At 36.5% G+C, this 27647-nt stretch overlaps 1 protein-coding gene across 8 annotated transcripts in view; it reads right to left on the reverse strand.

Annotated features, from left to right (window-relative positions):
- The window catches only part of TBC1D32 (TBC1 domain family member 32), a 318311-nt gene that overhangs the window by 150478 nt on the left and 140186 nt on the right, over positions 1-27647 (reverse strand). For all 8 annotated transcript variants that reach the window (XM_064290365.1, XM_023539436.2, XM_064290356.1 and 5 more), the window contains one exon: positions 14123-14211. In XM_064290365.1, coding sequence (XP_064146435.1) covers positions 14123-14211 — 89 coding nt within the window. The remainder of the gene's footprint in view (positions 1-14122; positions 14212-27647) is intronic.

Here is a 27647-nt window from a genome sequence, read left to right on the forward strand (position 1 = left end):
AGGTGAATACGAAAACAAACAGTCACGGAGTGGAAGTGATAACCTCTAAGAATAAGACTTGGGGAACGATTGGTAGAGGATTACTCTTAATCCTAAAAGCTTTCCCATACTATGTGGCTTTTTAACTATGTGCATTTATTACTGTAATAAAAAATAAATTAAATAAAAATAGTGTTTGGTAGATGTCATATAGATCATGAACTAATATTCCCTCTAGCTGCTCTGCCAAAAAGATAAATACAGCCTCTGTGCTGAGAGTGGAAAGTAAATTTAAGCCACAACAGAATCTTGACCTTTACTTAGTCCTTTGCTTTTGTTCAAACAGACAAAACAGATATATTTTGTTTTCTAAGTTTGATTATCTTTTTTAAAAAGTTATTTACACCTTATTAATTTTATCTCCAATGCAATAAAACTGTTTAGGAAAATATTTTACATAAATAATGACAAAATGCCAATTTACATCTCAAATGAGTTTATCTTACTTATGTTAAAACCTGAAATAAAATTCCTCTCCTCTGCTTATGCCTGAATAAAGGGCTTAGATTAAACCACACGAAATTGGCATTTTTAAACTAAAAAACGGAAGTGTTCTGAGGAACAAATAAGAGCATACTTCATCAGAATGTCCAGGGAAAGAATTGTTACCAATCAGTCCAGACTCCTAAGGCTTCCAGGATTTTCATGCAAAACATTAAGATTTATAGGCTAACTCTAATCAGGTAATGCTCATAACAGTTATCAATATATTATTACATATACATTAAAAACACTGCCTTGACATTCATTTTCTATTGGCCTATGAATTTTATGATATGTTTATTTTATATATTAGCTATTATAAATATACTAATTGAGCGTTTCTTATGCACTGCAAAAAACGCTATTAACATATTTCATTCTATAACTCCAAGTACTTTACAGAGATTCAATTTATCATTGTAACACTAGACACAGCTGCATAATCTGTTGATGCTCCCCAGGAGACATCACCATACCTTTGCATATGCACCAAAAAACATAACTAGCATAACCTAATTACAATCAAAAGTACAGTTCACGGACAGACTGTTTATGTTATCACGGTGGTCAGAGTATGAGGCATACCAGCTCACAATTAACCGTGTTGTGAACCCCCCCTCTGTGAGGTGCCCCAACAGTGTTGACTCCAGGAAAGTCCCCTGTGCCCTAAGTGAGCAAGGATGCTAGGAATTCCCCACCTGATCCTTCTGCTCAATTATGACCAGAAGATAAATTGTTTTGTACCAGAGTAAAGGGAGCCTCCTAATCCAAAGTGGAAATCGTCATTTTACATGGCTGCAAAGAGCTGGATTTTAAAATATCACATACTATATAATTTCTTTCTTTCTCTTTGTTCAATACACACACACACACACATTTCTTGTTCCTAAGAGATTTAATTTTTTTTTTAAATCATGATAATAAAGGTCTATAAGTCCTTTTATGAAAATTTTAGGACCATAAATTTGTAATTTTTCTGTATTTAGCAACGAAATACAGTACATACAGAGTCTGGAACAGAACCCCACAATCAGATATGTTAATATTTCTCAGCAAAATGTACTGATATTCAAATTAAAAAAAAAACAATTAGGTGGGCTAAATAGAGATTATAAACAGCCTCATTTTATTTCAGTCAGATTAGTTGCAAATACCAAATAATTTAAAAAATATATATTTTCCAAAACTTTTTTCTGGATTTTATAATTTTACATCAGAAATTGAGGCACTTGAGACAGAGTGATGCTAAGATAATATTAATTACAATATTCATAATTTTAATAGAATTCATGTCTTTAGTTAATGGAGTGTCAAATTTTATTTTAAAACTCCAACCAAATATCTCTGAATTTCAATTCATTCATGGAAATGAAAATCACCGTATCTCCATAATGTGAAAATGTATATTTGAACTATATTAAAGAATAAAATAATCTGTGCAATTAGGGGGCTAAAATTTTTACTAGTTTGGGAATATATATTGAATATTGTGGATCCCCTAGGAGTTTCTTAATAATCCAAATCAAATCTCACCACCAGAAGAATGATAATACACTGTCTTTAATTACTCTACACTTTGTATGTTACTTTTTAAACATTACCATACCATTAACGCAAAATAGGTGCACTTATGTGGGGTAACTGGAGTGGTTCTGTGAAGTTTAGTCTTGGCTGCCCATTGTTTCCGCTTAAAAGAATTCCAAACATATTCTTGGTTCACCTCATGTCTGCAGTCACAAGCCCCTTCTCTATATACTACCAGTTTTTCCAAGTATTTCTTCCCTGACTACACTAAATCAACACATTTCATTTCTACTAATATTCTAAATACTTCCATGCATACATCACCGTAAATTACACATCTAAAAACCCTCTAATCAAATGCGTTTTTATTTTATATATTTCTTAAGCAGCTTTCCTTCCTCCAGTACAAGAACTTTCCTTTTGATCAGCACAAACAAGCTAGCTAGCAGAAAGACAATGTCCAATTCCCTGCCTGCCTGCTTTTTAAAACCAAGAAGGGGACATAAATTACACATATGCTTGAAAACCACACCCCTAAATCTGGAGCATCAAAGTTCTTGATGCACACTTAGCCATACCTGGTGAAGACAAAAGTAGAGCAGTCATAGTTTGCCAATAAAATTCTGTGTGAGCAGCACAGAGAGGATGGGTGGATGGGGAGTCTGTGCAGGTGCTCTAAGCACAAATTCAGATCTCAGTTTCAGTAAGTGTTCTGGGGTCAACCGAAGCAGGAGGTTAGTTTGGACTTCTTTAAGCACAAAGAATATGGCTTTTGGACATATTGAATTTGCTGAACTTGCACAGTATACAGATTCAAATATCCAAGAAAATTTGTAAATATGTATAAGGGGAGACTTGGTGATGGTTATATATAGTGTTCATCAGTAAAGAAGTGACAATTGAAGCCACTGTAGAACAAATGGCAAGTGGACTGAAGATTTAATATCAGAAGAAAATTCTAATTGAAAAGGTAGAGGAGGAGAAAGAAAAGTCAACAAAAACAACTGGCAACAAGGAATCAGAAAAGAAAAAGAAAACAAAGTCACAGAAACCCCAAAGAAGACTGCAACTAGGAAAGTATAACACTTAATAGGAATTTGATAAATATTTTCTGAATGAACAAATGAATGAAAGGAAAACATTTCAATAGTGGGCAAATATAAAATGCTACAGACAGATCAAGTATAATGAATTACAAAGAAAGAGCATGTGGAAATACAGAAAATTGAAACACTGCATACCCTTTGGCTTAGCAGTCCACTTCTAGGGGTTTGTTCTGGAAAAATAATTACGGGTATGCAAAGATTTATCTACAGGTAGTCCCCAACTTATGACAGGGTTCCACTCCAATGACTCTGTCATAAGTCGGTTCTGACTTAAAACGAATACCTTTTCATTTTTTTTTAGTTTTCATTATTATTGCCTTTTATCAACAACATCTTTATCCATCCGATCTTTTGTCTTTGGGGTTTGGAAACATTACATATAGTCTTACAGATATACTTTAATACATACATGTTGTTGTTGTTAGGTGCTGTAAAGTTAGTTCTGACTCATAGTGATCCTGTATACAACAGAATGAAACATTCTCCAGTCCGTTGCCATCTACACATTCGCTGCTATGTTTAATCCTATTGCTGCAGCCACTTTGTCAATCCATCTCATTAAGGGTCTTCCTCTTTTTCAATGATCCTCTAAATTACCAAGTATGGTGTCCTTCTCCAGGGACTGGTCCTTCCTGATAACATGTCCAAAGTATGTGAGACAAAGTCTCACCATCCTCGCTTCTAAGGAATACTCTGGCTGTGCTACTTCCAAAACAGGTTTGTTCCTTCTTCTGGCAGTGTTTCATTCTGTTGTACGTAGGGTTGTTGTGCAAAATGTATGTATTAAAATGTATCTGTAAGTTTACATGTAATAGTTCCAACCCCTAAAGACAAATAAAAGATCAGATTGATAAAGATACTGATAATAAAAGGCAATAATACATATACTTTGCCGACTTTCCTTCCATTATTACAGGCCTTAGTGATCTTCATCTTTCTATCCATGACTAGAGCCTTCCTCATCTTCTTTTTCGGATTAGAATTTATAGTGGCATAATTTCTTTGCTAGACATATTTTTGGGGTTATAAGCTGTGCAGGCATGACAGTGTAAGAAACCTGAACAACTCAGTTTCAAATTAACTGATGCTTCTGATGGTACAAAACACTAAATTAAATAAGATCACTCTATAGGCCTGTTTAACTATGAAGTCAACATCAGTGTTTTAACAACAAAATCAGTGTTGCAATGGCTGTGGGGAACATATGCAGTTCAATTGTATGTCCTTAGAGTTCAACGTTGCCCAATTTCTGTTCATTACAACTCCCAACACCAACACCGACTTCACTGTAGAACACGTGATGGCCTGCTATATGGCAGTGTTTGAACAGTAAATCATAACACTGAACATTTGCACAAGAACATCTCAGAATGATAACATCAGGAAATTGTGTATTACAACACTGTCTGTAGTGTATATTACCAACAAAAAGATATACAAAAAAAAAAAGGTTGTAAATGTGGTTCGTCGTAACTCATCTATGTTGTAAGTTTGGGACTACCTGTATTAAGACGCATTACAAAAATAAAAATAATCTACATCTCCAAAAACATAAGCTTGGAATTCATCCATGTACAACAATATTATTCAGTCTTTTAAAATTATCATGGAGATGAATACTTAGAGGCATAAAAAAGATAATTTAAGATAAGTTTTAAAAAAGCATTTTCAAAATGATGTAAGTCCTCTTTTTCAAAAAACATATATTTGTAGATAAAGGTTGAAAAGAAAAGCACGAAGGAGTTAATGGTGGTTATCTTTGACAGACAGGATAATAAGTTTTGTTTTCTCAGAATTATCTAATTATTCTAAATAAACAGAAATTCTTTGATTAAATAAGAATTCTGAATTAGTTATGAATGTCTTTAATTAGCAATAAGTCATTTAATCATTTTTGAAATTAATTTAATAGAATAAAAATATGTGGTATACATAAAGTCCAAAATGTGGATGGTTTTCTAGTTATATTCTAATTTCTGATATTAAAAAGAATGTAAGCAGTATTTTTAATTTATTTATTATTATTAATGCTAACCAAAAGGTCAGCGGGGGGAATCCACCAGCTGCTCCGTGGGAGAAGGATGCGGCAGTCTGCTTCCATAAAGATTACAGCCTTGGAAACTATGGGGCAGTTCTCCTTTATCCTACAGTGTCACCACGAGTTGAAATCAACTCATTGGCAAAGGGGTAGGATGGGTAATTTTACTAATGTGTAAATCTAGTTACTATTTGGGAATAAATAATTTGTTGAACTGCTGTAATGGAATATTAACATTTATATATGCTTGTTACTTGTTAAAATAACCAGGCTGTTTCTAATTGGATCTTCTTTCTTAAATAAATATGTATTTTTTTTTAACTTTTTTCTTACAGGTCAGACTTTTACGATGAAGATAACTATGTATAAAATTGTTCATTATATTGTATATAAAATTTACTGTTGGTGGGTAAATGTAAAATAATAACTGAAACAGCAAGTTATTAATTTTGAAGCCTGTTCTGTAACTATGGACTTCTGAGTTTTGTTTTGAAGAAAATTAACAATAAATAGGCTACATTAGGGTTTTAAATGAAGCAATGAAGAAATCTGTTTTAATATAACTATATTAACATTTACTTAACAATATTAAATTTTGATATGTATATTTAATTAAGAATTACATACAATTTAACTAAATTCATAGTTTGATATAAAGAAAACTGTTAATATTGAACGATGATATAATTCTTTTCCCAAGAGATATGTGTTTTTCATATCAAAGTACAATGTCCTAGGGAAGAACCTAACATTCTTCTATAACATAAAGATAACTGAGAAAATCTTAAACTGCTAAGCCTTGGGCAGGATCAGAAGCTCCCAGATGGCAGTTTTAATCAACAGGGCACAGCTCATCATAAGTGGTCAATAAATACTGGCTGAATATATAAAATTGAGGAGTAAATAGAAAAATTATAAATCTTTTTATACAGTCTTATATAAAAAGTATTAAATATCTTACTCGAGTACACTGAGAAACCCAGATTTGCTTAATCTCTCTGCTGTGTAGACAGGAAAACATTGTCTCTGACTCAGGAAGGAAAGTTAGGAAAGAGGCAGGGAGAGGGGGCCATCCTTTTATCACAGGTGAGGAGAGGGAAGTGGGAGGTCAGTGAGAGCATTAACGCCCTCATCTTTCATAGTAAAAAGTCAATCAATACTGTTAAAAATGAAATATAATCTTCCAACCTCTTGAACTGTATTTTATAATCCTTTTTCTTAACCTTGTAAGAATCCCTGAATAAATTATAACCCCTGAAGTGAAGAAACAGTTATTTGAAATTCAGCTATTCCTTCAGTCTTACTAGGACTTCTTTTTCTTTTCTATAAACCAGTGACTGTATTATGATTCCATTTTTAAAAGAATTAGTTTCTATATATCTATCCTCCTATTAGTATACATGGAAAAATAAAGATGTCTAGAATAATTTCTTCCAACACTAATAATGGCATTTTTGGAATCAGGAGGAATTTCAATTAATTTATTATACTTAATTTTCTGTACTGGTTAATGTCTTCATAATAAAGATAATTTTTTTTTAAACTAACAAAAAAAAATTAAAATGACTCTCAGGATTGAGCAATTAGATAATTGGGCTAGTTAACAAGACTGAAACAGGGCTTCGAATGGACTCTGCCTGGCTCAGTCATGGCCAACAAAGCAAAATCCAAAAGGACCTGAATTTTTAAAATGTGGGTGAACCAGAATTAAACTCAGAACAGGAAAAATTATGGGTCTAAACCCTGCTAAAAACATAAGGCTCCCTCCAGGGCAGCATGCATGTTGCATAGCAACCAAATCTCTTGACCAGCAGAGTCTAAACAACAGTGCCCCACTTAAAGAATGTACCCACTGTGCCACTTTGAATGTGTATCCCTCTGCAAAGTCATGGCAATAATCCAATCTCGCTCATCAGGCTCCTGAAACGGCTCACTATGCCTCTTCCAATTCTCCCATTCTAGGACTTCACCTGTAATTTTTCCTGTTCTAGTTACTGCTGTTTGATTCATCCAAATTTTAAAAATTCAGGTTTCTTCTGATTTGGTTTTGTTGGCCAGGACTGAACTCATTCAAACTGGTTAGAACCCCTGGACTGAATATATTTTAGTTGTTTTTATGGAAGGAGGTGTGGAGATGCAAAAGCTCAGTTTTACACATGGTAAGTTTGTGATGCCTGAGAAATACATGAATCAAGACATCAGGCAATTGGATATATGAATCTAGTAGCTCAGAAAAGAGGTCTAGGCTACAGATATAAATGTGAGCATCGACAGACATATAGTATTATTGTTGTTGTTAGGTGCTATCGAGTCGGTTCCAACTCATAGCGACCCTATGGACAACAGAACAAAACACTAACCAGTCCTGTACCATTCTTATAATTTGTTATGCTGAGCCCACTGTTGCAGCCACTGTGTCAATCAACCTCCTTGAGGTCTTCCTCTTTTTTGCCAAACCTCTACTTTACCAAGCTTGGTGTCCTTCTCCAGGAACTGGTCCTTCCAGATTAACATGTCCCAAGTATGCGAGATGAAGTCTTGCCATTCTTGCTTCTAAGAAGAATGCTGGCTATATTTCATCCAAGACAGATTTGTTCGTTCTTCTGAAGTCCACAGTATATTCAACATTTGTCACCAATACCATAATTCAAAGGCATCAATTATTATTCAGTCTTTCTTATTCATTGTTGAACTTTCACATCTGTACAGGCAACTGAAAGCAACATGGCTTGGGTAGGCGCACCTTAGTCCTCAAAATGACATCTTTGCTTTTTAATGCTTTAAAGAGGTCTTTTGTAGCAGAATTGCCCAATGCACTGTATCTTTTAATGTCCTGACTGCTACTTCCCTAGGCGCTGATTTAGGTCCAAGTAAAATGAAACCCTGGACAACTTCACTCTTTTGTCTGCTTGTATGATGCTTCTTATTGGTCCAGTTGTGATGATTTTTGTTTTATGTTGAGGTGTAATCCATCCTAAAGTCTGTAGTCTTTGATCTTCATCAGTAAGCGTTTCAAGTCCTCTTCACTTACAGCAAGCCAGGTTGTGTCATCTGTGCATCACAAGTTGTTAGCAAGTCTTCCTCCAATCTTGGTGCCCTGTTCTTCATATACTCCAGCTTCTTGGATTATCTGATCAGCATACAGATTGCATAAGTATGGTGAAAGGATACAACCCTGAGGCTTGCCATTCCTGACTTTCAACCACATAGTATCCCCTGGTTCTGTTCGAACAACTACCTCTTGGTCTATGTACATGTTTCGAAGGAGCACAATTAAGTGTTCTCAAATTCATGTTCTTCCCAATGTTATCCATGATTTATTATGATCCACACAGTCAAATGCCTTTACATAGTCAATAAAACACAGGTAAACATCTTTCTGGCATTCTCTGCTTTCAGCCAGGATCCACCTGACATCAGCAATGACGTCCCTCGTACCATGGCCTCTTCGGAATTCAGCTTGAATTTCTGGCAGTTCCCTGTCGATGTACTGCTGCAACTGCTTTTTAACGATCTTCACCAAAATTGTGCTTGTGTGTGATATTAATGATATCATTTGGTAATTTCCATATTTTGTTGGATCACCTCTCTTGGAATAGGCACCAATATGGATCTCTTCTAGTCGGTTGGCCAGGAAGCTGTCATCTAAATTTCTTGGCACAGACAAGTGAGCACTTCCAACACTGCATCCGTTTGTGGAAACATCTCAATTGGTATTCCATCAATTCCTGAAGCCTTATTTTACTCCAGTTTCGTCAGTGCAGCTTGAAAGTCTTCTTTCAGCACCATAGGTTCTTGATCACATGCTACCTCCTGAAATGGGTGAACATCAAACAGTTCTTTGTGGTACAGTGACTCCGTGTATTCTTTCCATCTTCTTTTGATGCTTCTTGCATTGTTCAATGTTTTGCACATAGAATCCTTTAATATTGGAACTTGAGGCTTGAATTTTTTCTTCAGTTATATCAGCATGAGAAATGCCAAAGTAATGCTTCCCTTTTGGTTTTCTAACTCCATGTCTTTGCACATGTCATTATAATGCTTTACTTTGTCTTCTCGAGCCTCCCTTTAAAATTTTCTGCTCAGGTCTTTTACTTCATCATTTCTTCCATTCACTTTAGCTACTCTATTTTCAAGAACAAGTTTCAGAGTCTCTTCTGACATCCATTTTGGTCTCTTCTTTCTTTCCTGTATTTCAAAGACCTCTTGCTTTCTTCATGCATGATTTCCTTGATGCCATTCCACAACTTGTCCTGGGTCATTAGTGTTCAATGTGTCAAATTCATTCTTGTAGATGGTCTCTACACTCAGGTGGAACCTACTCAAGCTTGTACTTTGGCCCTCGTGTACGTATTCTAATTTTCTTCACCTTCAACGTGAACTCACATATGAGCAATTGATGGTCTGTTCTGCAGTCAGCCCCTGGTCTTGTTCTGACTGATGATATTGAGCTTTTCCACCCTCTCTTTCCACAGGTGTAGTCAATTTGATTCCTGTGTATTCCACCAGCAAGCTCCATATTGTTTAAAAAAAAAAAAAATAGTATTTGCAATGAGGAAATTGTTGGTCTTGCAAAATTCTATCATATGATCTCCAGCATCATTTCTACCACCAAGGCCATATTTTTCAACTACTGATCCTTCTTCTTTGTTTACAACTTTCCCATTCCAATCACCAGTAATTATCAATTCATCTTGATTGCATGTTTGATCAATTTCAGACTGCAGAAGTTGGTTAAAGTCTTCAATTTCTTCATCTTTGGCTTTAGTGGCTGCTGTGTAAATTTAAGTAATAGTCGTATTAACTGGTCTCCTTGTAGGCATTATGTGTATTATCCTACCACTGACAGTGTCATACTTCAGGGTACATTTTGATTTTTTTTTTTTTTTGATGATGAATGCAACACCATTCCTCTTCAAGTCGTCCTTCCCGGCACTGTAGACAACATGATCATCAGATTCAGAATGGCCAATACCAGTCCATTTCAGTTCACTAATGCCTAGGATATTGAGGTTTATGTGTTCCACTTCATTTTTGATGATTTCCAGTTTTCCTAGACTCATACTTTGTACCTTTCATGTTCCTATTATTTATTAATGGATGTTTGCAGCTGTATCTTCTCATTTTGAGTCACGCCACATCAGCAAGTGAAGGTCCCGAAAGCTTGACTCTATCCATGTCATTAAGGTCAACTGTACTAAGAGGGGGCTGCTCTTCCCCAGTCATATTTTAAGTGCCTTCCAACTTGAGGGGCACATCTTCCGGCACTATATCAGGCAATGTTCTACTGCTATTCATAAGGTCTTTCTGGCTAATTTTTGTCAGAAGTAGACTATATGGTTCTTCTTCTTAGTCCTATTGTTGTTAGTTGCTGTCTGGTTGGCTCCAACTCATGAAAATCTTATATAAAAGAGAATAAAACATTGCCTCATCTTGTGCCATCTTCATGATCATTGGTATGTTTGAATACATTGTGGTAGATATTGTGTCAACCTAGCTCTTTAAGGGTTGCCCTTGTATTCACCAACCCTCTGCTTACTTTTCCAAACATGATGTCCTTTTTTAGCAACTAATGTTGTTTCTTGATGTCGTGTTCAAATTAAGTGAGCCAAAGTCTTGTCATCCTTACTTCTATGGAGCATTCTGGTTATATTTCTATTAAGACTGATTTTTTATTCTTTTGGCAGTCCACAGTATATCCAATATTCTTCACCAATATCACAGTTCAAATACATCAGTGCTTCTTCTGTTTTTCTTTTTCATTGCCTAGCTTTCTCATGCATATGAGGTGACTAAAAAGACCATGGCTTGGGTCAGGCATGCCTTAGCAATAAAAACAGCATCTTTGTTTTTTAAAAAATTTTGAGTTCTTTTGCTGCCGATTTGTCCAATGCAGTACATCATTTAATGTTTTGACTGCTGCTTCCATGGACATTGATTTTTGATCCAACTAGAATGAAATCATTGACTTCAATTTTTTCTTCATTTTTCATGTTTTTAATCTATCCACTTGTGAGGATTTTTGTGTTTTCTTCATGTTCAGGTGTAATCCACACTGAAGGCTGGAGTGTTTTACCTTCATCAGTAAGTGCTTCAAGTTGTCTTCATTTTTTGGCAAGCAAGCCTGTATCATCTCCGTATTGCAGGTTGTTAACAAGTCCTCCTCCAATCCTAATGCTGTGCTCTTCATACAGAACACATATTATTTGCTCAGCATACAAACTGAACAAGGTGAAAGAATATAACCCTACTACACACCGTTTGCAATTTAGAACTATACAACAGTATCCCCTTGTTCTGTCCAAATAACTGCCTATTGGTCCATGTACAGGATCTGTATGAGCACGATTAAGTGTTCTGGAATTCCCATTATTCACAATGTTATCCATAATTTGTTATGATCCACTAGAATACAGATGGTATTTAAATGCAAGGTGTGAGTGGTATCAATTAGGGCAAAATTGTACAGAAAAAGTGGGCTAAGGGTCAAGTCCTGAGTATGTCAACATTTAGAAATTGCTTCCAAAAAACACCCAAACCCATTGCCATCAAGTCAATTCCAACTCATGAGAGATTGCTTAGAGGAAGCAAAGCAGGAGAAACTGCAGCCACAGGATGTGTGGTCTCACAGAAGCAAAGGGAATATTTTACACAGAAAGAAATGATCTATGTCAAATGATACTGACAGTTTTAAGTAAGAGAAGGACTAAAAAGAGAAGTGTTTACTAGATTTATCAGTGTGGATAGTATCAATGACTTTGGGAGGAGTAGATGAGCAATGATGAGCATTTTTAACAGAGTAGTAGAATTAAAGTCAAATCCAAGTGGGCTGAAGAGTAAATGGAGTGAGCAACTGGAGATAGCTTGTATTAAGTAAGTTTTGCTATGGTGAGAGGCAGGGAAATAGGACAATGGCTGGAAGGAGATGTGAGATCAAGAACAATTCTTTTTGTATGTTTTGTTTTGTTTCATTGAAAGATGGGGTATTTAAAGGCATGCCTGATAGGAATGACAAAGTACAAAAGGAGAAAAAAGCGGGGGGGGAGGGCTAATCAAATAGCAACTTTCTTAGTCATTTATAATGTAAGATTTTGGCAAATAAAAATTCAGAAATTCAAATATAAAGTGATACCATTGAAAAGTGAAAATACACATTTAATAAAGCCTCATACTAGCCTCATCTAAGTGTGCCTAACCTAAAGAAGTTATATTAAACTTTTCTGATACTATTTCTAGATTTTTGAGGTAGAGGAAAAATTAAAATAAACAGAAAAAAGATAAAGTGAGAAATGAGACACATAAAGAAAATGAATGACTGAAGAGAATGGTACAATGAAGGTATAATTAGAAATGAACAAATAAACTGTGCAAGTAGAAGAGAAAGATACAGGTAAAAATCACAGAGCAACACAATATTTATCTAATACAAAGCTCTTATCTAAATTATCATCATTGGACCCCAATGACCAATGACAGACTGAAATTAGTAGAAAACTAAATTATCTAACCTCTTTTTTTTTTTTTTTACATATGTACAGCTTAAAAATTTAACTGAATTAAAAAAGTATTATGAAAATGAACTTTAAAACACAACGGAACAACTAAAACGCAATTAATAAGAATGTTGACACATTGTGAAAAACGTAACTAATGTCACTGAATAACCTGTGTAGACATTGTCAAACGGGAATCTAATTTGCTGTGTAAAATCTTACCAAAAACACGGTATTACTAAACACACATTCACGCACACACAATGAAATAGTACTTTGTCAAAGAAAAAATACAAGCTTTTCCTCAGAAAGCACTTTTGTCGCCTTCTTTGAACACTGAAAATGTAAACCTAACAAAGCATTATGATGCATGTGGCAGACTACTGAGATAGTGAGAAAATGAAGCCCAAAATATTTTATAGTAAAACACAAAAACAATGTACGGCAAGTAGATAAAGAAGCACTTGAGCAGCTACTACTATTACTACTACTACTATTAGCAACTAACATTTTTTATAGTGCTTGCTATGTGTCATGCGGTTTTAAGCCCATTTAATATTTACTATGCAATCCTCACAACAACTCTGTGAGGGAAATATCATGATTCTTTCCCATTTACAAATAACTAACTCAGGTAACAACTCATACAACTAGTAAACAACAGTAGTCTAACCGAGTCCATGTTGTTAGCCACCATACTTCACTGCCTCTATTATATCAACAAACTTTTTGGTTAGCAGCCAAGTGCTTACCATTGTACCACCAGGGCACCTTATTTGCTAGTAGATAGGAAAAAAAAATCATGAACCAATAAAATCTGAAAATTTCTTTAAATCAGCTGCTTTTAATGGGAATAATTTATAAGTGAAGAAGCAACTTACACGACAAAATAATCAAAAGATTAAGAATTTTACGAGTGTCTGTAGCCCAAACGTCTCTATTTTTTTTTTTCCCCCACTTGAACATGCTAAATAAAATGTCAAGGAATATAAACTTAACCACAAAGATATAAATCTGAGAAAAACTAAAGCTGAAAAGAAATGGTCTATATCAAAGAGCAAAATTTGGGCCAAGAGGTGAATCACCCATCTCCGGGTCTCTTTGAAGGTTATATTATGGCAGGAGTCTAATCAAATACCAACCCAGGAAAGCCCCATTTCAGAGGGAGCTAAATAAAACAGTTCCCAAGATGCTTCTATCATACTGAGCAAAAGTGGAGGACACTATAACAATACATCACGTAAATGAAGACAAAGATCATGGTACAAAAACCTAATGGTTTTAATTTTCTTTGTCTATAATTTTAGAAAATGACAAATCTCCTTTAAATTTTTTAAAAAATTAGCTTATTTTAAATAATTTTAAAGGATATAAAACTATTTACAAAGTCATTTGCAACACAGAAAACATAATATCTAAAGTAAAATTTAGCACCTTACCTTAGTCCAAAGATATGTGATTGTTCATAGTTAAATAAAGAACGAATCTTAGCTTCAGAATTCAAAATTATAAGTCTATCAATAATATCCTAAAAAAAAAAAAATACCCACAGTGAGTCTGTGCTTTACTAAACAACTTTAAAAAAATAAAATTAACAAATATTTACTTAGATTAGTGATTCTAAAACTTGGCTTGACATTGAAATCACCTAGGGAGCTGTAAAAAATACTGATGCCTGAGTTTCACCCACAAAAAAAAGTCTGAATTAATTGGTCTGGAGTGTGGCCTGGGCTTAGGATTTGTAAAAGTTCTCAAATGAATCTAACGTTCAGGCCAAGTGGTGGTGGTGGTGGTTGTGTGTCGTCAAGTCAATTCCAACTCACAGCAACCCTACACAGGATTTGCTAGGCTGTGGGAGAAAGATGTGGTAGTCTGCTTCCATGAAGATTTACAGCCTTGGAAACCCTATGAGGCAGTTCTACTCTGTCCTACAGGGTTGCTGTGAGTCATAATCGACTCGCCAACAATAGGTTTGGTGTATTTGTTTTTTACTCTTTACGGAGGAGATCACCACTTATTTTCTCCTATAGGGCAACTAGTAGGTTTGAACTGTCGACCTTTCTGTTAGCAGCTGAACGCTTAACAATTGTGCCACCAGGGATGCTTAGCCAAAGTGGAGAATCACTAATTTACACCTCACTCAGGATCTGTGTGAGCCACTTGTACAGTCAGTGAATACTGATAAAATTTCCAAAAATGCAAACTACCTTGAGAAACAAAAATGGAATTCATAAATGTGAACCATTTACAGAGGATCTGAAAATGTTTGATATAGTAACTATTTGAGATTTGGAGCCCTGGTGGCACATTGGTTAAGAGCTAAGCCTACTAACCAAAAAGGCAGCAGTTCAAATCCACCAGCCACTCCTTGGAAACCCAATGGAGCAGTTGTACTCTGTCCTATAAAATTACTCTGGGTCAGAATCGATTCAATGGCAACGGGAGTATTTGAGATTTTGTTAATAGATATTCTCTATTAATATAAATCAGTGGTTTTCAACCACAGTTGAACAATGGAATCACCTAGGGTACTTAAAAAAATATATAGGTACCCAGGCTCTACCCCAGACCAATTAAATCATTATTCCTGGAGGTAGGATCTGACATCAATATACTCGAACAGCTACTCAATATGTTCCATGTGAAACCTGGGTTAAAAACCACTGATGCAAGTACAGAGAGAAGCTGATGACATAACGTAGGTGCCACTGGTAATTCCAAGCACTGACAATTTAAGCCTACCAAACAATTTTAAGCACTCTAAAATCCTTTCTACAATAGCCTGCTTTTATGCTTATCATTGAGTTCAGGCCTAAGAATCTTATTTGTACACAAATACTTGTCTCTCTCATAGCTCAATATGCTGAAGAAACTTGCTACCACTCCAATGAGTTTAAATCCAAGATATTTCTGTGACCAATAGGGCAAAAGGAGGAAGGATTTGCTAGGGAGTAAAGTCAGATAAAATATTTTCTGTGGTGGCTTGAGTGTTGCTATGATGCTGGACACTATTCTACCACAATCTCAAATACCAGTAGGGTTACCCATGGTATATAGGTTTCAGTGGAGCCTCCACACTAAGACAGACTGGAAAAAGGTCTGGCAATGTGCTTCTAAAAATTAGACAATAAATATGTTATTGATAACAACAGAACACGATATGATATAGTGCTGGAAGATGAGCCCTCAGGTTGAAAGGTATTCAAAATATGACTGGGGAATAGCTGTCTGCTCAGAGTACAGTTGACCTTAATGATGCGGATGGAGTAAATTCTTTGGGACCTTCATTTGCTGATGTGACATGACTCAAAATGAAAAGTAACAGCTGTAAACATTCATTAATAATCAGAACATGAAATTACGAAGTACAAACCAAGGAAAATTAGAAGTTGTCAAAAATGAAACGGAATGCCTGACAATCGATATCCTAGGCATTAGCGAGCTATAATAGACTGGTATTGGCCATTAGGAATCTGACAATCATATGGTCTACTACACTAGAAACAACAAATTGAAGAGAAATAGCATTGCATTCATTGCCAAAAAGAACATTTCAAAATCTAGCTTGAAGTACAATGCTGTCAGTGATAGGATAATACCCACACCTCTACAAGTAAGACCAATTAATAGGACAATTACTCAAGTGTATACAACAACCATGAATACCAAAAGATGAGTAAATTGAAGATTTTTATGAACTTTTTTTTTTTTTTTAGTGCAGTCTGAAATGGATCAAACATTCGGTCAAGATGCAGAGATAATTACTGGTGATCAGAATGTTAAAGTTTGAAACAAAAAACAAGGATGAGTAGTTGGAAAATACGGCATTGGTGACAGGAATAATGCCGGAGATCACATCACAGAATTCTGCAAGACCAATAACATAGTCATCGGAAATACGTTTTTCAGCAACACATGGGCATCACAAAATGGTTTATGCAGGAATAAAATAGACTATCACTATGGAAAGAGGGAATGGAGAAGCTCAGTATTATCAGTCAAGACAAAGCCAGGGGCCAACTGCAGCACAGACCATCAATTGCTCATATGCAGATTCAAGTTGGAGCTAAAGAAAATCGAAGCAAGTCACGAGAGCCAAAGTACCACCTTGAATACATCTGACCTGAATTTAAAGAACATCTCAAGGACAGGTTTGAGCCACTTTGTGTTCATCCCAAAGAAAGGTAATCCAATAGAATGTGGAAATTATCAAACAATATCATTAATATCACACAAAAGTAAACTTTTGCTGACGATAATTCAAAAACAGTTGCAGCAGTACATCGACAGAGAGCTGACAGATATTCAAGTAGGATTCAGAAGATGACACAACCTTGCTTGCTGAAAGCCAAAAGGACTTGAAGCACTTACTGATGAAGATCAAAGACTACAGCCTTCAGTATGGATTACACCTCAATATAAAGATAACAAAAATCCTTGCAACTGGAGCAATAAGCAACATCACGATAAACAGAGAAAAGCTTGAAGTTGTCAAGGATTTCATTTTAATTGGATCCACAATCAACGTCCATTGAAGCAGCAGTCAAGAAATCAAATGACGTATTGCATTGGGCAAATGTGCTACAAAGGACCTTTTTATAAAGTGTTGAAAAGCAAAGCTGTCACTTTGAAGACTAAGGTGTGTGTGACCCAAGCCATGATACTTTCAATCGCTTCATATAAATGCTAAAGGTAGACAATGAAAAAGGAAGCCTGAAGGAGAACTGATGCATTTGAATTATGGTGTTGGTGAAGAATACCAAACATACCATGGACTTCCAGAAGAACGAACAAGTCTTTCTTGGAAGAAGTACAGCCAGAGTGCTCCTTGGAAGCGAGAATGGTAAAACTTTGTCTCACATACTTTGTACATCTTATCAGGCAGTACAAGTCCCTGGGGAAGGGCATCATGCTTGGTAAAGTGGAGGGTCAGGCAAAAAGAGGAAGACACTCAGCAAGATGGATTTGCACAGTGGCTGCATCGATGGGCTCAAACATAGCAACAATTATGAGGATGGTGCAGGACCAGGCAGTTGTTTTCTTCTGTTGTACATTGGGTTGCTATGAGTTTGAACTGACCTGACAACACCTAACGACAACAAAAGTGTTAAAAAACAAAGATGTCACTTTGATAACTAAGTGTAACTGTTCCAAGCTGTGGTACTTTCCCAATTATTTTAGATGTATACAAAAGCTGGACAATAAAATTTAAGACCAAAAAATAATTGGCACATTTGAATTATGGTGCTGGCAAAGAATACTGAATATACCATGGACTGCCAGAAGAACAAATAAATGTCACAGAGGAAGTACAGCCTTAATGCTTCTTCAAAGCAAAGATGAAGAGACTCTGTCTCACTTACTTAGGACATGTCATCAGGAGGGACCAACAGCTGGAAAAGGACATCAAGCTTGGTAAAGTAGAAGGTAAGCAGAAAAAAGGGAGATCCTCAATGAGATGGATTGACACAGTGGCTGCAAAAATGTGCTCAAACACAGCAATGATTGTGAGGAAGACACAGGACTGGGCAACGTTTTGTTCCCTCACACAAAGGTCATTATGAGTGGAAGCCAACTCGAGGACATCTTACAACAACATGGGAATGATAAAGGAGTACCTGGGTGGTGCAACAGATTAAGAGCTTGACTACTAGCTGAGAGGCTGGCAGTTCAAACCCACCCACAGATGCCCTAAAAGACAAGACTGGAGATCTGCTTCCAAAAAGTCACAGCCTTGAAAACTTTATGGTGCAGCTCTACTCTGTGACATGGGTTAGATACAACTCTACAGCTACTAACAACAGCAACAACATATGGATGATGGTACAAATACCATATGAACAAATTAATGTAAAGAAGGGAAAATAATGGATAATTCAAAGTCACAGTTGAAAAACAGTAATCAATATAAGTTTACACAAAATCCAGTTTTTAATTAATCAAGATACATTAAAAACTGGATTTCACGTAGAATTATTTAGTAAAAAATCATACCTTACACTTAGAAATGCATTTACCATTGTACAGATATCTTGCAAACATGTAACAAGAATAACAGCACTGATTACCAAAACCAAACCCATTGCTGTTGAGTCAATTTCAACTCATAGCAACCAGGGTTGATGAACAATCAAATATTAAATAAACTGCCCATCAATGAAGGATAAAAAAGATTGTTGTTGTTGTTGCTCTTAGGTACCGTCAAGTCAGTTCCAACTCATAACAACGCTATGCACAACAGAAAGAAACGCTGCCTGGCCCTGCGCCATCCTTACAATCATTATACTTGAGCAGTTGCAGCCACTGTGCCAATCCACCTCGTTGAGGGTCTTCCTCTTTTCCAGTAACCCTATACTCTGCCAAGCATGATGTCCTCCTCCAGGGACTGATGCCTCCTGACAACATGTCCAAAGTATATAAGACGCAGTCTCGCCATCCTTGCCTTTAAGGAGCATTCTGGCCGCACTTCCTCCAAGACAGGTTTGTTCGTTCTTTTGGCAGTCCATGGTATGTTCAATATTCAATATTCTTCGCCAACAGATAAAAAAGATTACTATCTGATAAAATGATGTGTCATTGCTGTCTGCTTCTTAGACAGACATTCTTTGTTCCTAAATTATAACAGAACCTGAGTTAAGCAGCTCATGTTAAAAGCTTGCCAGAGGGCATCTGAGATGCATCAATTGGTCCCATCCTCACTGGAGCAAAGGAGAACGAAGAAAACCAAAGACACAAGGAAAATATTAGCTCAAGAGACTAAAGGACCACATGAATCAGATTCCACCAGCCTGAGACCAGAAGAACTAGTTGGTGCCTGGCTACCACCAATGATAGGAAACACAACAGAGATTCCTGAAAAGAGCGGGACAAAAGTGCGGAGCAGAACACAAATTCACATAAAAAGACCAGACTTAATGCTCTGACAGAGACTGGAGGAACCCCCAAAACTATGGCCCTCAACACATTACTAACCCAGAAGTGAAACCATTCCCAAAGCCCACTATTCAGACAAAAATTAGACAGGACAATAAAACAAAAAATAATACATGGGAGGAATCACTTCTTAGTTGAATCAGATACACAAGACCAAATGGGCAGCTCCTGTCCAGAGGCAGGATGAGCAAACAGAAACGGACAGGAGCGGGTTGAACAGACACAGAACTCAGAGTAGGAAGGAGAAGTGTGTTGTCACATTGTGGGGACTGCAACAAATGTCACAAAACAATATGTGTATAAATTTTTGTATAAGAAATTGGCTGTATACTTTCACCTAAAGCACAATAAAAAACTGATCAAAAATATATATATATATGTATATATATATATTTTTTCTTTTATATATATTCCCAGCTACATATTCAGATTCTCATTAACTGCCTTGCTCTTCTCTCCTCTCTTTTCCCCTAACCTTACCATTCTAACATTCCTGATTTAACTACAGTGGTTCAGTCACAGCTCACAGAGCTCTCCTTGAATTACTCATGCACTTGGACACTATTAAGTAAGTACTCTTTGCAGGACAGTTCTTCAAATAGATGTAGCAGTCACAGTAGTTCTTCCAATAAGTAGATATTAATTATCTACTGTAATTATTGTAACTTTTGAAAGATGAATTTCATTATTTTAACATAGTTAATCTTCACAGAATAATCTAAAATATATTACATGTCACTAACCTTCATTACCCTGAGAAGAGAGGCTGCTGATAGGTTCCATGCATAGTAGTTTCTGAAAGGATCACTACAGAATTTTCTTCATTAACAGGGTAAAATACATGTGACTGTGAAATTGGCAGTTATTGAGATATAATACTAAGCTCAGAGTATCAATAGCCAGTGATGTCTTGTGACTATAAAGCTGAAGTTCTCAATCTAAGTACTATATACTGTAAGAAAAAAAATGATAGAGAATGCATTACCAACAAACTAATAGAAGAGTAGACTGCAGCGATCTATCAATGATAATCCATTTTCAGAGAACAAATGTTACGGTAAATAATTTCTTCTTCAAAGAGGATTACATTGATGAATCACCACTTAGGAAAGAAAATGAAACTCTGGAAAGCCTGCCTTATGGAATACTTCAGTTTCTAAGCACCGCAACGCATGTCAATAAAGCAATCAGCTTCCTAAATCAAGAAGCAACTTCCTAGTAACATGCTAATGCAAGTAATGCCTGGGACTTGCAAAAAATGGTCTGAAATTCTGTCTTTTTGAGGAACACTGTCCATCTTGAAAATATGTTCTACAATTTAATAGGCCAGACTGAGATCAAGACTAGAAAACAAACAAGAAACACCCATTCTGTACGAATAGATACACATTTGAGTGCGTACTCTGTTTAAAATTCTCTCAGTGGCCATGTTTTTGCTATATGACCCCCTTTTCTTAAAAAACAGCATAATGCCCCAATATTCCTGCATGTATATTTCTAACAGTGGCTTGTGAATGGTTAGCCCGTGAACAAAACTGGCCCAGTCAAACTCTTTCCTTGAGTTTTTTAAACCAGAGAGGTAAAGACCACTCCCCTGATGGGTGGAAAGAGTGACTATGTTAGCATAGAGTAGCGGGAAGTCTCATGTTCTCTCCTATGGAGAATGCCATCTGAAGAAGAAAATACCACTACTAATAACAGTAGATAATTACATCATTGTTGTTGTTGTTAGGTGCCATCAAGTCGGTTCCGACTCACAGCAACCCTATGTACAACAAAATGAAACACTGTCCAGTCCTGTACCAACCTCACAATCATTATGCTTGAGCCCATATGTTGCAGCAACTGTGTTAATCCATCTCGTTGAGTGTCTTCCCCTTCTTCACTGACACTTTACTTTCCCAAGCATGATGCCCTCTTCCAGAGACTAGTCCCTTCTGATGACATGTCCAAAGTATGTGAAACAATGGAGCATTCTGGTTATACTTCTTACAAGACAAATTTGTTCATTCTTCTGGCAGTCCACTGTATATTCCATATTCTTCACCAACACCACAATTTGAAGGCATCAATTCTTTTCCGGTCTTCCTTTTCATTGTCCAGCTTTTGCATGCATATAAGGCAAATGAAAATATCATGGCTTGGGTCAGATGCACTTTAGTCCTTAAAGTGACATCTTTGCTTTTTAACACTTTAAAGAGGCCTTTTATAAAATATTGTTGGTTTTCTTGACTGCTGCTTCCATGGGTGTTGATTGTGGATCCAATTAAAATGAAATCCTTGACAACTTAACAAGCTTTTCTCTGTTTATCGTGATGTTCCTTATTGGTCCAGTTGTGAGGATTTTTGTTTTCTTTATTTTGAGGTGTATTCCATACTCAAGGCTCTGGTCTTTGATCTTCATTAGTACATGCTTCAAGTCCTTTTGGCTTTCAGCAAGCAAGGTTGTGTCATCTACATAACACAGGTTGTTAATGAGTCTTCCTTCAATCCTGTTGTCCTATTCATCTTCATATAATCTAGATTCTCAGATTATTTGCTCAACATACAGACTGAATAAACATGGTGAAAGGATACAACCCTGATGCATGCCTTTCTTGACTTTAAACCATGCTATATCCCCTTGTTCTGTTCCAACGACTACCTAATGCTCTATGTACAGGTTCCTCATGATCACAATTAAGTGTTCTGGACTTCCCATTCTTCACAATATTATCCATAATTTGTTATGATCCACACAATTAAATGCCTTTACAGAGTCAATTAAACATAGATAAATATTTTTCTGGCATCCTCTGCTTTCAGGCATGATCCATCAAACATCACCAATGATATCCCTTATTCCAAGTCTTCTTCTGAATCTGGCTTGAATATCTGGCAGTCCCCTGTCCATGTACTGCTGCAATCACTTTTGAATGATGTTCAGCAAAATATAACTAGTGTGTGATATTAATGATATTGTTTCATAATTACATAGCACTTATTATCTGCCAGGCAGTGATCTAAGCATTTTAATTCTTCCTTTAATCCCATTAATTTAATCCTTACAACAACACCAAGACAGGGATGTTATTATTCTCTCTTTTTTTTTTTAATAACTTTTATTGAGCTTCAAGTGAACGTTTACAAATCCAATCAGTCTGTCACATATAAGTTTACATACATCTCACTCCCTACTCCCACTTGCTCTCCCCCTCTTGAGTCAGCCCTTTCAGTCTCTCCTTTCTTGACAATTTTGCCGGCTTCCCTCTCTCTCTATCCTCCCATCCCCCCTCCAGACAAGAGTTGCCAACACAATCTCAAGTGTCCACCTGATATAATTAGCTCACTCTTCATCAGCGTCTCTCTCCCACCCGCTGACCAGTCCCTTTCATTTCTGATGAGTTGTCTTCGGGGATGGTTCCTGTCCTGTGTCAACTGAAGGTCTGGGGAGCATGGCCGCCGGGATTCCTCCAGTCTAAGTCAGACCATTAAGTTTGGTCTTTTTATGAGAATTTGGGGTCTGCATCCCACTGATCTCCTGTTCCCTCAGGGGTCCTCTGCTGTGCTCCCTGTCAGGGCAGTCATCGATTGTGGCCAGGCACCAGCTAGTTCTTCTGGTCTCAGGATGATGTAGGTCTCTGGTTCATGTGGCCCTTTCTGTCTCTTGGGCTCTTAGTTGTCGTGTGGCCTTGGTGTTCTTCATTTTCCTTTGCTCCAGGTGGGTTGAGACCAATTGATGCATCTTAGATGGCCGCTTGTTAGCATTTAAGACCCCAGATGCCACATTTCAAAGTGGGATGCAGAATGATATCATAATAGAATTATTTTGCCAATTGACTTAGAAGTCCCCGCAAACCATGTTCCCCAGACTCCCGCACTTGCTCCACTGACCTTTGAAGCATTCATTTTATCCCGGAAACTTCTTTGCTTTTGGTCCAGTCCAATTGAACCGACCTTCCATGTATTGAGTGTTGTCTTTCCCTTCACCTAAAGCAGTTCTTATCTACTGATTAATCAATAAAAAACCCTCTCCCACCCTCCCTCCCTCCCCCCCTCGTAACCACAAAAGTATGTGTTCTTCTCAGGTTTACTATTTCTCAAGATCTTATAATAGTGGTCTTATACAATATTTGTCCTTTTGCCTCTGACTCATTTCGCTCAGCATAATGCCTTCCAGGTTCCTCCATGTTATGAAATGTTTCAGAGATTCGTCACTGTTCTTTATCGATGCGTAGTATTCCATTGTGTGAATATACCACAATTTATTTACCCATTCATCCGTTGATGGACACCTTGGTTGCTTCCAACTTTTTGCTATTGTAAACAGAGTTGCAATAAACATGGGTGTGCATGTATCTGTTTGTATGAAGGCTCTTGTATCTCTAGGGTATATTCCTAGGAGTGGGATTTCTGGGTTGTATGGTAGTTCTATTTCTAACTGTTTAAGATAACGCCAGATAGATTTCCAAAGTGGTTGTACCATTTTACATTCCCACCAGCAGTGTATGAGAGTTCCAATCTCTCCGCAGCCTCTCCAACATTTATTATTTTGTGTTTTTTGGATTAATGCCAGCCTTGCTGATGTGAGATGGAATCTCATCGTAGTTTTAATTTGCATTTCTCTAATGGCTAATGATCGAGAGCATTTTCTCATGTATCTGTTGGCTGCCTGAATATCTTCTTTAGTGAAATGTGTGTTCATATCCTTTGCCCACTTCTTGATTGGGTTGTTTGTCTTTTTGTGGTTGAGTTTTGACAGAATCATGTAGATTTTAGAGATCAGGCGCTGGTTGGAGATGTCATAGCTGAAAATTCTTTCCCAGTCTGTAGGTGGTCTTTTTACTCTTTTGGAGAAGTCTTTAGATGAGCATAAGTGTTTGATTTTTAGGAGCTCCCAGTTATCGGGTTTCTCTTCATCATTTTTGGTAATGTTTTGTATTCTATTTATATCTTGTATTAGGGCTCCTAGGGTTGTCCCAATTTTTTCTTCCATGATCTTTATCGTTTTAGTCTTTATGTTTAGGTCTTTGATCCACTTGGAGTTAGTTTTTGTGCATGGTGTGAGGTATGGGTCCTGTTTCATTTTTTTGCAAATGGATATCCAGTTCTGCCAGCACCATTTGTTAAAAAGGCTATCTTTTCCCCAGTTAATTGACACTGGTCCTTTGTCAAATATCAGCTGCTCATATGTGGATGGATCTATGTCTGGGTTCTCAATTCTGTTCCATTGGTCTATGTGTCTGTTGTTGTACCAATACCAGGCTGTTTTGACTACTGTGGCTGTATAACAGGTTCTGAAGTCAGGTAAGGTGAGGCCTCCCACTTTCTTCTTCTTTTTCAGTAGTGCTTTGCTTATCCGGGGCTTCTTTCCCTTCCATAGGAAACTGGTGATTTGTTTCTCTATCCCCTTAAAATATGACATTGGAATTTGGATCGGAAGTACGTTAAATGTATAGATGGCTTTTGGTAGAATAGACATTTTTACTATGTTAAGTCTTCCTATCCATGAGCAGGGTATGTTTTTCCACTTAAGTATGTCCTTTTGAATTTCTTGTAGTAGAGCTTTGTAGTTTTCTTTGTATAGGTCTTTTACATCCTTGGTAAGATTTATTCCTAAGTATCTTATCTTCTTGGGGGCTACTGTGAATGGTATTGATTTGGTTATTTCCTTTTCGGTGTTCTTTTTGTTGATGTAGAGGAATCCAAGTGATTTTTGTATGTTTATTTTATAACCTGAGACTCTGCCAAACTCTTCTATTAGTTTCAGTAGTTTTCTGGAGGATTCCTTAGGGTTTTCTGTGTATATAATCATGTCATCTGCAAATAGTGATAACTTTACTTCTTCCTTGCCAATCCGGATACCTTTTATTTCTTTGTCTAGCCTAATTGCCCTGGCTAAGACTTCCAACACGATGTTGAATAAGAGCGGTGATAAAGGGCATCCTTGTCTGGTTCCCGTTCTCAAGGGAAATGCTTTCAGGTTCTCTCCATTTAGAGTGATATTGGCTGTTGGCTTTGCATAGATGCCCTTTATTATGTTGGGGAATTTTCCTTCAATTCCTATTTTGGTAAGAGTTTTTATCATGAATGGGTGTTGGACTTTGTCAAATGCCTTTTCTGCATCAATTGATAAGATCATGTGGTTTTTGTCTTTTGTTTTATTTATGTGATGGATTACATTAATGGTTTTTCTGATATTAAACCAGCCTTGCATACCTGGTATAAATCCCACTTGATCAGGGTGAATTATTTTTTTGATGTGTTGTTGGATTCTATTGGCTAGAATTTTGTTGAGGATTTTTGCATCAATGTTCATGAGGGATATAGGTCTATAATTTTCTTTTTTTGTAATGTCTTTACCTGGTTTTGGTATCAGGGAGATGGTGGCTTCATAGAATGAGTTGGGTAGTATTCCGTCATTTTCTATGCTTTGGAATACCTTTAGTAGTAGTGGTGTTAACTCTTCTCTGAAAGTTTCGTAGAACTCTGGAGTGAAGCTGTCCGGGCCAGGGCTTTTTTTTTTGTTGGGAGTTTTTTGATTACCGTTTCAATCTCTTTTTTTGTTATGGGTCTATTTAGTTGTTCTACTTCTGAATGTGTTAGTTTAGGTAGGTAGTGTTTTTCCAGGAATTCATCCATTTCTTCTAGGTTTTCAAGTTTGTTAGAGTACAATTTTTCATAATAATCTGAAATGATTCTTTTAATTTCATTTGGTTCTGTTGTGATGTGGTCCTTCTCATTTCTTATTCGGGTTATTTGTTTCCTTTCCTGTATTTCTTTAGTCAGTCTAGCCAATGGTTTATCAATTTTGTTAATTTTTTCAAAGAACCAGCTTTTGGCTTTGTTAATTCTTTCGATTGTTTTTCTGTTCTCTAATTCATTTAGTTCAGCTCTAATTTTTATTATTCGTTTTCTTCTGGTGCCTGATGGATTCTTTTGTTGCTCACTTTCTATTTGTTCAAGTTGTAGGGACAGTTCTCTGCTTTTGGCTCTTCTTTTTGTATGTGTGCATTTATTGATATAAACTGGCCTCTGAGCACTGCTTTTGCTGTGTCCCAGAGGTTTTGATAGGAAGTATTTTCATTCTCGTTGCTTTCTATGAATTTCCTTATTCCCTCCTTGATGTCTTCTATAACCCAGTCTTTTTTCAGGAGGGTGTTGTTCATTTTCCAAGTATTTGATTTCTTTTCCCTAGTTTTTCTGTTATTGATCTCTAGTTTTATTGCCTTGTGGTCTGAGAAGATGCTTTGTAATATTTCGATGTTTTGGACTCTGCAAAGGTTTGTTTTATGACCTAATATGTGGTCTATTCTAGAGAATGTTCCATGTGCGCTAGAAAAAAAAGTATACTTTGCAGCAGTTGGGTGGAGAGTTCTGTATAAGTCAATGAGGTCAAGTTGGTTGATTGTTGTAAGTAGATCTTCCATGTCTCTGTTGAGCTTCTTACTGGATGTCCTGTCCGTCTCCGAAAGTGGTGTGTTGAAGTCTCCTACTATAATTGTGGAGGTATCTATCTTGCTTTTCAATTCTGTTAAAATTTGATTTATGTATCTTGCAGCCCTGTCATTGGGTGCATAAATATTTAATATGGTTATGTCTTCCTGATCAATTGTCCCTTTTATCATTATATAGTGTCCTTCTGTATCCTTTGTGGTGGATTTAAGTCTAAAGTCTATTGTGTCAGAAATTAATATTGCTACTCCTCTTCTTTTTTGCTTATTGTTTGCTTGATATACTTTTTTCCATCCTTTGAGTTTTAGTTTCTTTGTGTCTCTAAGTCTAAGGTGTGTCTCTTGTAGGCAGCATATAGACGGATCGTGTTTCTTTATCCAGTCCGAGACTCTCTGTCTCTTTATTGGTGCATTTAGTCCATTTACATTCAGGGTAATTATAGATAAATAAGTTTTTAGTACTGTCATTTTGATGCCTTTTTATGTGTGTTGTTGACAATTTCATTTTTCCACATACTTTTTTGTGCTGAGGCGTTTTTCTTAGTAAATTGTGAGATCCTCATTTTCGTAGTGCTTGACTTTATATTAGTTGAGTCGT

This window comes from Loxodonta africana, chromosome 1 (genome assembly GCF_030014295.1).
Source record: "Loxodonta africana isolate mLoxAfr1 chromosome 1, mLoxAfr1.hap2, whole genome shotgun sequence".
Lineage (NCBI taxonomy): Eukaryota > Metazoa > Chordata > Mammalia > Proboscidea > Elephantidae > Loxodonta > Loxodonta africana.